This window comes from Euwallacea similis, chromosome 6 (assembly GCF_039881205.1).
Source record: "Euwallacea similis isolate ESF13 chromosome 6, ESF131.1, whole genome shotgun sequence".
Taxonomy (NCBI): domain Eukaryota; kingdom Metazoa; phylum Arthropoda; class Insecta; order Coleoptera; family Curculionidae; genus Euwallacea; species Euwallacea similis.
The window spans coordinates 54,613-66,915 of NC_089614.1; the positions used below are offsets into that span (position 1 = coordinate 54,613).

A 12,303-nucleotide genomic window follows, 5' to 3' on the forward strand; every position below is an offset into this window, starting at 1 on the left:
TATTATGCCAATTTTTTTACAATTATTAACCTAGCCAATTTTAAAAATAGATATACATTTGGAATTTTTACCTTTTACACAGGAGCAAGTGCAATGAATATGAAGGGATAAAATTATAAGATAGAAATTTGGAAGTAAATCTGCTTGATGGTCACTCCAGTGATCACCATTGATTATTGCGGATAGACAGAAGATGAAACTGAGTATAAGTAGTCCCAAAATAAACCAGATAATTGAAGAAATTCATAAAAAAATCAGGTCTCACATTTTTTGTCACATAGTTTGTATTAAATCTCTCACAACAGTAGACCATATCAAAAAATTACGAATATATCAGAACAAAACTTAAAATTGGTAATTATTTTAATGTGAAATGTTTCGAAAACTATTTACTGTAAAAAACTTAACAACTGTTCTTTATAGACTTTTATTAATGCAATGAAATGATGGAACTATTAAAAAAATATAGCATTTTTCGATTCGGACATATACCTGACACAAATTCATATTTTATTAAACGGAACCTATTTCACAAAAAAAAGAAATAAAGAACCATTTATTTCCTTGAAATTTAGTGTTTACGTAAGTCAATCAGTTATAATACCAAATTCGACTGATCCTGGTGAATCATTGCAAATTCTATATCCTTAACATAACACATTTTTATATCTGTTACTAACTTTTTTTACAAGTAAACGTAAATTTTATCTGTTAATTCGGTATGAGCCATAATATGAAATCAAACAATGGTAAATTTACGTAAAAAAGCAATAATAATTTTGCAAATATATAAATGATCTCATGTGTGATGTTTACTGGTCAGAAGTGATTGAGAAAAAAGCGATGTTATTGATTATTAAGAGACGTACAGTGCGTGCGTTTCATCTTACCTTAATGTGACATACGTATACGTTTTTATGTTCGGAGATATCGCTATATGATTAAAAAGACAGATTGTAAACTATAGCTTTTGATAAAACATTAAGCTGGATACTATCAAAATTGTAGTGTGCCTTTTCTGTCAACTGCTAAAAATATAATTTGTATTTTACTCTTAATATTTTTGCTAATTTTACAAGAGTTTCATATACTGACTCCAATTATATAGTTTTTGATTGATCAATGTAACTATTTGAACACGTAGTAGCACCACTAAATTGGGTCATATTAGTAAAATGTATTGTATTAAGATATGTGAACTTAGAAATACTCAATATGACACATTAATATCTAATTCGGGAATTTATTTTTAACTGTGTGAAATATGCTCCTGAAGCAGTGACTCCGACTTTTTAACACCCCGTATTATATCTACATTTTTTGGCTTGTAACATTAGCACTCAATTACTTCCACTGTCTATTTTATTTTTATTTCTATTTTACTATTTTCAGGTCATTGTACGTATACTAAAACCCCTCCCTACAGGAAAATGTCAATAGAGCTGCCCTTCCTTAAAGACTTAATTTATGATGGTTAAAAAATAGAGGGTGAATAATCCCATTGCGCAACAACACGAACATGTCCACGGTACATGACTCTGGATGGCATTTTAAGGGGGATGGGATAGGGGCGCCATCGTGGTGTCTAGGGCTGTAAAGCGTCCTTTGAATTATTTTCTATGGCATTAAATTGATCGAGCATTTAAAGCCAGATAAAATTGTTTGTAGGAATAGATTGGTTTTAAGTTTTTTTAAATTGGAACCTCTCATTTTAGTTACAAAATAAAAAGTCAATTTTCGAATTAAATATTGATAGATATGTTCTAGATGTTTATGCAGTTTGTTCATTATTTCTTTTATTTTTGGAAATAACGCCTCACACACCAGTAGGGGTAATTCTGCCATTCCAACCACCCCTAGAGAATAGCGTTTGCTGTTCTTAGTTGAAGCTAAGTGAGCATAACATTTAGCTTTTACTAAGAGTTTAGAAGAACACTATTTTTACGCCTTTTTGAAAATTTCAAATTAAATTTTAGTACGAATTAAGCGCGGCTGTAGAGAAGGAAGTCTAAGTTATCTGACTTTTTTCTTTGTTTTTTTGTTGTGTTAGAATTTGGTTCACTGTATGTAAATTTTCTCAGGTTTATCTATGTTATTTCGTAGTTCTAGATTTCTACCTCAAATTACCTCATCAGTCGTTTCTTTGGAAATTAGAAGTCGGCAAGTTATGCGACTGAAAAAAAAATTAAATTTTTTACAATTTTTATCTTCACTTCAGTTTATGAAATTAATTAGCTCATTATATGTAATTTTTCCTATATTTTTAAAATAAAAAGCTAAATTTTTCATCCGTGTTTTATATGCTTTTAAATCCAGAATTCTGCTTCAAATTGTGTACCTCATCAGATATTTACATAAAAATTTGACACAAACGAGTTATGGACTTTCTGATTTCTAAGTTCTTCTACTGAAGCTCTTTCAGCCACAATAAGTCAATGAAATAATTTTTTTAAATCCTTACTGATTGACCATAAAGAAGTGCTTGCGAGCCCATATTATTTTCAATAGATGCTTACCTACTTTTCATTCATTTCGATATATTTTAGACCACACCATTCATACCCACCACATCATACCATGTGCACCCAACCACTGTCGTCAATAATCATAAATTAAAAAATCAAATTCAGTGACTCAGATTCTAATTATTATTGTTTATACCTTGCTCATTCAGCTTCCTACCTAGTTAATCACCCAGAAATTTACATCATCAACTCAGTAATAACACCCAGAATAAGAAATTTTTCCACATGAATAAGAATCGAATATTCTTATTGTTGGGTGCATCTGAAAGGTGGTGGGAGCGAAGTGCGATCAAAAAGCTCGGCAGAGACAATATCGAACATTCTGGTTGGTGTGCGTTTCGGTGACGATTATCGGGAGTTATATTGAGTTGAGTGAAGAAGTTAAAGAGGAGTTTAATTCAGTTCAAGAGAAATTAAATCAGGAGAAAATGAATTTTCAAGAGTATTTCTTGGCAGTGGCCGCGGTTCTGCTGTATATTGCCGATAAAAGTAAGTTTTAATATACAGTATCGGACAAAATTAGAGCAACTCTGTAAAATTGGTCTTAATTAAAAATATGTTTTCTGAAAATCAGATTTTTAATTATAAATGTAATATGAAAGGTATTTTAGAACTGATACATATAAATCAAAAGTTAATAACAATCCTTAAGGAAAAAATCAAAATAAACATACATTCTTTAAATTAAACCACGACAAAATTAAAGCAACTGAATAATTATTTACAATAATACGCTTTTAAATTATCACAAAACGGCTTTAAATTAATATTTAGTCCAGTACCCTTTATTCTGAATGACTTCTTCACATCTTCTGGGCATAGAAGAAATAAGATTGGTTATTATATGTGGATCAATAGACTTCCAAGCTTTTTCAATTTCTTGAAATAATAAATCTTAATTCGATATATTTTTTTCTCGAATTTTGTTGTCTACAATCTCCCACAGGTTCTCAATAGGATTAAGGTCTGGTGACTGGGCTGGCCACTTCATTGTTTCTATTTTATTTTGCGCAAACCAAGCCTTAATGATTTTAGCCGTGTGTTTCGGATCGCTGTCGTGTTGGAAAATAAATTTTAATGGTAGTTCCCATTCGGCATAAGGCAACATAATATTTTTCAAAATGTTTTGGTAGACGAATCTATCCATTTTGCCCGTAATTTTATAAATTGGACCAGTCCCAATAGCGGAGAAGCAACCCCAAACCATAACGTTCCCCCCTCCATGTTTAATTGTAGTGTTTACGTATTTTGGGTTGAGCCTCTGTCCATCTGGACGACGTACCCATTGAGCTCCATCACTTCCATATAAGCAAAACTTCGATTCATCTGAAAACAGAACTCTTTTCCATTGTTGCGGTGTCCAATCTTTATGATATGTTGCAAATAACATCCTATCATCTCTATTTTTTTTTGAAAGTTTGGGTTTTTTGGCTGGTCTTCTTCCTTTTAAACCCCCTTCCACTAACCGACGTTGTACTTTCCGAAATGACAGGTTTTCCTCCCCTACTTCTGATATTAGCTGGCGAGGGGACATTTTAGGATTATTTTTACTTAGTCTTATAAGGCGGCGATCTAATTTTTTTGAAGTTTTTCTTTTCCGACCACCACGTTTCAAGTTTGTTATCGTTCCTCGCTGGTTATATTGTTTGATGGTTTTTGAAACCACATCTTTTCTGATGCCAAACACTTCAGATATTACTTTTTGTGATTTACCACTTTGATAGGCTGTAATAATTTTTTGTTTAAGGTCAACGGAATAATGAACACCTCGAGGCATATTTGCAACTATTACTCCGAAGATAAATCGAACAATAATGAAAAATGAACAAAATCTAAAACGAGTTGCTCTTATTTTGTCGCAAACAAATTTAGTGCATTCCATTTATTGTTATTTTTTTGTATTAAAAATTCATTTAAACATTTGTATTCCATGTAAAAAAGGGTAAACCACTTTAGATTTAACAATAATAATAAAAGAATTTATTTTGGCGAAAATAATCTAAAAATAGATTAGAATTTTAAAAGTTGCTCTAATTTTGTCCGATACTGTACATAGAGGGCTCAAATTGGGTATCATGAAAATATATCGCGTGTTTTGTAATGAGTACAACAAAAATTGCACGATAATACGAAAGTTTAATATAGACAAAAATCCGGTAATACTTAAAAACCTGAAAAATCTTGAAATATTAGGCTCAAAAAATTTCACGTTATTTAGTTGATGTTTAAGATGAATACTCTCAAAACTACATAATGACGTTTCAATTCGCTGATATCAGATCATTGAAGATAAAATTTTTTTAACTTTTGCGTATATGCTAAAGTTCAATTCTCTGCAAAGAAAATCTGAAAATTTTTGTTTTTTTTTTGAAGAATTGGGCAGCCTGGTGAATCTCTGAAATTGTTAAGAACAGACTCCTTCAAAAGCATAAATGAACTCTTCATGGAAAACCCCCAAACGTGTAATTAATTTGTTTTAAATTTAAGACATATATTCGAACATTTTTGGAATACCTAATAAATTTTAGTAGAGTAGCTAAGGAACGTCCCTGAGAGCTGAAGAAGTTTCAAAATCAAAAGATTTTCTACAAGTGGAATTCTGAAACTTTCTCTGCTCAAAAAAATTTAAGAGTTTCTTGAGGAACTTTTGAGCTAAAAAATCTGCTGATTTACGGGGATTTTAGAAATCTATTGCATTTTTAAAAAGATTTTTGAGAATTTGTAGAATATTGTAGAGTTATTTAAGGGTCTCACTAATAAACGTTCAAAGTAACTACATAAGCATTTACGTCACTTTTAGGAAATATAGGGAATTTACTGCACCTTGAATGCATTTTTTTAAGGTTTTTGTAACATTGTTAAACTTGTAAGTGATATAACTGATTTCAGATCAGATAATCACGTTCAATTTTCGACTGAAAAAAGTCTAAAATATAACCTTTAAAATGGCATATAATAATATAAACGACGAGACCACTACTATTCGATATGTATAAATTGATCCATCTATGAGAATAACACGACATTAATTATCGAACAACCCAATAGTTCGCTTCTCGTTTTGCAACTTTGACTGTACTTGAAATGTGGTATTTTATAAAACTTGAATCTTACTGTCCGACGATTTATGTCGTCTGAATATTAACAAATTTTTTTAATCGATAGAAAATGATTCAATAATGATTTTTCGGGCGTTGTGATTGTTTTGGTGCGGTCATAACTGCTTACATCTGACTAACCACAATACACATGCTTGATATCGCCATCTAAGTAATCGAACATTTTTATATTTCAATAATATAGCCTTTTTGAAAATAGTGTAAATCGATTAAATGTTTAAATATCGATTTCGTTTTTTATTTTTATTATTAAAAAATATAATTCAATTTTCTACTCGGAACTAACCAGAATTACCATATTCCTTTATATCATTAATTCTGCAGTCGATGAATATTCTGTTAAAAATGTTACTCATGATTCAAAATATTTAAATATATGATATTCATTAAACGAATTATTTTCGTCTTAATATATAGGTATCTAATTTAAAAAATGACCCAACTTTCTGAAATTTATTCTTACACCATGGATCATGACTTCTATAACCACATGAAGGATATTCCAATGGCATTGATTCACAACAATTTGCGCGCATACAGTGGCAATTTACAGTTAATACCTTCGCACAACAATGGAAATTTATTTTCATCTAATTTTTTCTATTTTCCATTTATCTAGTTAATTGTCTATTAATTTGTCAGCTTTTTTCGCCAGTTCCTTAGCCATTGTGAATCTTCTATCATTGAAATAAATCTATTATGCCTATTAAGATGTACCAGAAAAAATAATTCCATTGTGGTAAATACAGAATATCCGTGAGCCAAAAATTATAGGTGTAAATTTGTACCTTGCGGGTAAAGCACTTATTATTTTACATAAAACAGGTTTGTACATCATAAATAATAACAACACCCAATTTGTTATTCATTGATTCGGTCATCACTGCAAATTAAAGGACAACGTAGACGTGGGAGGGTCACGTCATTCATTTAAAACAATTAAATTCATTACATTCTGCGGTAGTGCTTCATTTGGGACTTAATTGCCATATGCCGATTAATAAATAAGAAAATTACCACTTTACGTATAAGAACCTGAACATCTGCCAGAAAATCAAAAAAATAGGTATTCTATAGTATACTTCAGTCAAGTATCACATTAAACATTACTATAGTATTATTTTTTACTTACAAAAATAATATACGGTGAAACCGTTTTCCGTATTTGAGCATGGGAATCTCGGTTGCGAGGACAGTTAAATAAGAGCAAAATTACATATTTTGAAGCTCAAGGAACATGTTTTTCAAATTTAGGAAATTCCAAGCAGTTTCTAATTTTTTTGTTTAAACTTTTTACCTTTTCAATTAAAGTTCAACAGCTTGTGAACACTCTTTTCTTAATTAAATATTTTTTAAATAGAGTCGATATAGCATATCACGGTAATTTTTGAATAAAGATAACGTGATTCAAATTTGTACATAAAATCTCAAATAAAACACTGCGAGCCAAGAATTATTATAAAATACCTTTTTAAAAAAACATATCAAATTTAATCCATAACATTTTTCTTAAAAATAAATCATTATTAGCTTTTTTCTCAAGTTAGTTCAGGTTATATACCGTTTAATATACTTTTTTGAATATTCTATAATTTTCAAATAGAGGATATTTTACTATAATTATTAAATTTATATCAGGTAGCGCTTTGCATTGCTGGAAATGCTCCTCAAACACTGACGCCACCTGCAGAGATTTCTTCAATACCACAAGAATCCTCCTAAACCAAAGGCACATGGACCAGTATTATTCCTATGGCAATGTAGTTCCAGCTAGAACAGACCCGTTTTTAATTCAATGTGATGGGATGCACACGTCCACTTTCGGACAGTTTAAAAACGTGTGCTTGAAGAAGGTTTTAACAGGTGAGTAGGTTCCCAATAACTGAATTTCAGTTTCAGTTGTTTGTCGTTTAACAAAAAAGTGACATTTTATTGGTGCAAAACTCACAGTAAAATGTCACTTTTACTGCCCAGGTAATGAAACATTTCACTGCCATTTACTATTTTATGACACGTTAGCAAATACAAAACGTCTGCGCTGACCCAGGGCGCTACTTCGTCTTGTATTTCTTATATTAAAAAATAAAAGTAAAAAAAATCCAATAGGAATTTAAACAATACCAATGGGTGAAAGAAAAATATATTTACTGGGCGAAAATGCATAGTTATTGCCTTAGCTTCCTTCACAGTCTTATCTTCCAATCCACTTTAAATGACATTGCGACAGCAAATGTGCTAATTTTCTTCCTCATTAAACAATTAACTATTTTAGTACCTCACGGTCCCAATGAAGTGGTAAGAGAATGCAGAATGGTGGAAAAGGATCTGAAAATAGGTGCTTGCCCTGAAGACATTATTGGGAACAATCCGAGAAATCTGGAATATTGCGGAACCTGTGAATATGATGGGTGTAACTCTGCTAGCTCAAGTAGTTTCATGTTTGTAGGGCTAGTACCGGCAGTTTTGCTAATATTAGGAAAATAATTTCTAGCACTCTTAATGCCAAAAAATCAAAGTCTAAGTAATTTTATTAAATGAAAAACTTCCATAGAAACTAATGAAAATAATCGTCTCGATAAAATTACCGGTACTTTAATTTATTGGCGCGTAATCAGTAAGGATTCGCTATGTAAATTTGTATAAAAGTTTCGCCCTCTTATCTTCGCCAAATCCATGGTTCTGATCAATTGAACAAAAATATTTCCAGTTTACTTTATGGTACCTATACCAAACCATGCATAAAATGACATGTAATTTCATTAAACGTTAGCAATGAACCATATTATAGTTTTTTTGTTGAAATATTGTTTATTGTTGTGTTAACCAAAGATGTGTCCTTACTATGTGTATTAGTTTTTTTGTTAATACGCTCATAGTCCTTTGTTGGGTAAGTGTTATTTTTATCTAATTTAGCGTTAATATAGTCCACCAGTGTTTCGTAATATTTACTTAAAATTTTTTATAAAGTAGTTTATGTAAAATGCAATTAATTAATTTTTTAAGCGTATAAAACGTAGATTCATTGCCAATCATGATTTTGTAGTCTTTATGTGTCCTCAAGTGTCAAAAAAAAAATTAAATATGTCATACATACAATAATAGGTTTTGATTGAGAGTAAATAGCGGTCCTAATTCCTCTTATAAAATCATCGAGTAGCAAGAAAAGAATAGTGTTAATCAATTTAGGTGTACCCGCATGATAGAAATTACTACGTCTGCCTACCTAGTTATTGGGGTGATGCCCTTTCAGTGAGCTTATACTAATAAATTAATCTAGGAGTCTAAGATGAGACTATTGTCCAGTATTGTTCGTTAATTTTCAAAGAATATTCTTCAATAACAATTGTCCACTACAAAGTTATACTTAAATTTTTTGTTAGAACAATTTATTAAACGCCCCTTCAAAACTTAGTGACTCCATATCATTCTCCATCTGTCTAAAAATGGATTTTCAAATGTTGTTTGGTTTTGAAATTTAAAACTTTTTTGATTTCCTTGTTCTGAATTAAAAAGTTTATATATTTAGTAAGAAATTTCATTTTATTTAAGATTTCAATCTGATGTATTTATTTTCTCATCAGAAGATATTCATTTCATGACATTCTCTCTTCCAGTTTCAAAATTATCTCTAAAAGTTCTTTATAATCAAAGCTGAGTACACAGTAACGAACTCGTTATTTTAAATTAAAAATATAGTACTTTCCCAGAAGAATTTCAATCTGTTATTACTAATTAGGAAGTAATTCATGGACATTTTGGGGAGATCTTTGGGAAGTGCTTTGCTTCAATTGTCTTCTAATTCTTGTGCAAAATCTAATAGTATGCAAGTATGAAAATGTTCAATGACCTTCCATTGATATAAGAAAAATCAGATGCCCTAAAATATCTAAAAAGTGCAAAAGGTTGGAATTACTTGCGGAATCTACTATCCTGTGGGTAAATTATTGGATAGACCACTAACTGGAGGTGCAGAGTATATAAGTCTTGTATCTTATTTGTGCTGTTTTTGTACCCTGTCCTAAATTTAGTTTTTCCCTTGTTTTAAATCTCAGAAACTTTGTTCTCCTGTTCAAGCATTTTATTATTGAATTTTTAGACATTTGATTTGTCAAGAGTATTGTAATCTTCTGATTGATTGATTAAAATGTTGATTGTTAATATATTGAGTTTTCCTCGGCATCCCTAGTGAAACTAGCTACAACAAGGAGCTAATAAATGGACATGAGTGACTAACTGAGTTTTGGTATTGAACTATTAAAAACGTGGACATTTCCCTATTTGCTAATAGTTTTCATTATATTGCTCACTCCCTGACATAATGGCGACCCACAAATATCCTAGAGTATTAACCAGAAATGAACTATAAATTTAACCAAAGCATTTTAGGTTTAATTTAGATCAGATTAGAACTTAAACTATTATAAATACTTGATTTATTATTTCAAGTTAAAAATTCGTTCGCCAAAGTAGGATGTCCCTAGGTTGATACACTTTCATTTCTCATTCGAATAGAGAAATTAAATATACTCGTCGTGAGTTAAAGAATATTCAATCATTTCGTTAAGACAGGACCCATGTAAAATGCATAAAAAATATATAAACAAAACTGAAGGAAAACTCGTAAATCTGGACCTCTTGGTACTGGAGGTGGAATAATGACTCAATTCGCAAATAACACAAATAAAATTATATGAATTTAGAAATTAGCGTTTAATATCTCTACTGGTTTCCGAGATGCAGAGTTACTTTAAGTAACCTTTATGGTGCGTTTAGTGTAAATCAGGTGTTGTACTCATCTGGTTGTATTTCAACACAAATTATTTGTCTTTTTGTTGTAACTATCTACGGGTGGTTTGTTTCTATGTATAATGTAATCCAGGGTGTTATCACCGTAGTGGAACAAACCACTATTCGTGTTTACTTATAGTATTATTTTTTAGAGTAGTGTATTGTGTTTGTTATTTGTTTTTGAATATCGATATAAAAATAAAATCCATTTTTTTATCACTGGTAATTAACCATTCAAATTCATTATATTCTCAAATACAAATAAAATGTCCAAAGCATTTTGGATTAAGTAAATTAAGCGATAATAATTTCCAACGATTCAGAATCTCAATTGAAATATCTTGGACCGAAAATGGATTCATTTCATAAGATTAGACTCTAAAGCAACATTTCAAAAAATTTTAAATTTTTAGAAAAATTTCATGAGTATACTAAAAGTGCTGCACAAATTTGGGGAGTTAAAACACTGAAAAATGGCTTCAGAATTGTTCAGTTTGGATGAAAAAAACTGGCGCTAAAAATTGATTAATTCAGATAAATTCTAGGGTGACTAAAATTTTCATGATAGATTTACTCAAATTTGACGAGTTAAAAATATTAAGAGAGTTACGCCCAAGTTCGGAAAGAAAATAAGTGTAAAACTAATGTTAGTGTTCAATTTGAATGCTTAAAATTCAGCAACAAAGTATTTCCGTTCTTAAAATTCTGTGAACTTGAAAATATCCAAAATTACAGTCATTTTGATATCTAGTTTCACGATTTTGAAAATGTCTCTAAATGAAACAATGTGACATTTCCAATACTGCCAGGCCTCATTAAGATATCTCAAATCAATATAAGATTTATACAACTTTACTAGACGGATAAATAGCACCTCCAAAATTTTCTAGACATTTTTCGAATGGTGGGAGTATAGAAGTGTAAAGATATCTACCTATTTTTTTTTATCTCTTACCAAATTGTATAACTTCAAACATTTTCAATGAGTACTATAAATCTGCATATGTAGGGTTCCAGCTATAATACCTCTTTTATTTTAAAATACTTATATTTAGGCTGTTTAATTCCATCTTCTATGCAAAAATTAAACAATATTTCGTTTTAGATTTTTTTGAAAATTTAAGTTCTAACTGGGATATTCGATTATTGGAATTCCTACTTAACCTTTGCTTTACTTAATTAAAGGAAACAGGATGGAAGATATATAATAACATTGCCGTAAGGTTAACAATAAATTCTTCCTGTTGATGTGGCATGACCGAAAAACAATGCAAAGATTTATACACGCAATTTGGGAACAAACGCTTATATGATTATGATACACGCTTAAGGACCAATCAATGTCAATGGTATAGTACAATAGCTCATACGCTCAATTAGCCCGTACCTAAAAAAGCAGAAAAATTGTTATGTATCAGAAGTGAGACATAAATAGTGTACACATTCAGACAATTTATTTCGGAGGAACCATATTAAATAGTAATTAATAACTAATGGATGTATTGTTTTGATTTCGGCATGATATGCATACATTAAGATTGCATCTAGAATTTTGCAAATAATTATATGGGGGCCTCCCATTTTGTATTAATTAGAAATAAACATCCATTATCATTGTTTTTAAAGTGTCTGAAAATTATCCATGCAGAACCAAACTTTGGTTATTTTAAGGAACTTATGCATGCATAAAATGTCCGCTCTGTATACAACTAAATAATTACATTTCATAGTATGTAATGGTACTGAGCATACAAAACAATCAATTCCATCGATGTAATCGCGACATCAACCATAATAGTGCGCTGCCTGAAAACAATATTCCCCTTCGATCCACTTACAATATAAATGAGTAGTGGGAGGAATCTGAGTTC

At 30.5% G+C, this 12,303-nt stretch overlaps 1 protein-coding gene across 1 annotated transcript; it reads left to right on the top strand.

The window, feature by feature from the left end:
- The first annotated feature begins 1,519 nt into the window (after positions 1-1,519).
- Positions 1,520-8,743, top strand: LOC136409523 (uncharacterized). The gene is made up of 5 exons (XM_066391087.1): positions 1,520-1,528; positions 1,716-1,868; positions 2,795-3,014; positions 7,283-7,507; positions 7,917-8,743. The coding sequence occupies exons 1-5, from the start codon at positions 1,520-1,522 to the stop codon at positions 8,126-8,128; spliced, it is 819 nt and encodes a 272-aa protein (XP_066247184.1). The 3' UTR covers positions 8,129-8,743.
- The last annotated feature ends 3,560 nt before the right edge of the window (positions 8,744-12,303 follow it).

Bases quoted from the DNA above. Each gene is read 5' to 3' on its own strand.
- LOC136409523 (XM_066391087.1), top strand. The intron at 1,869-2,794 runs GTTTGCTGTTCT...TGCATCTGAAAG, and splicing joins AACCACCCCTAGAGAATAGC to GTGGTGGGAGCGAAGTGCGA. The intron at 7,508-7,916 runs GTGAGTAGGTTC...TAACTATTTTAG, and splicing joins CTTGAAGAAGGTTTTAACAG to TACCTCACGGTCCCAATGAA.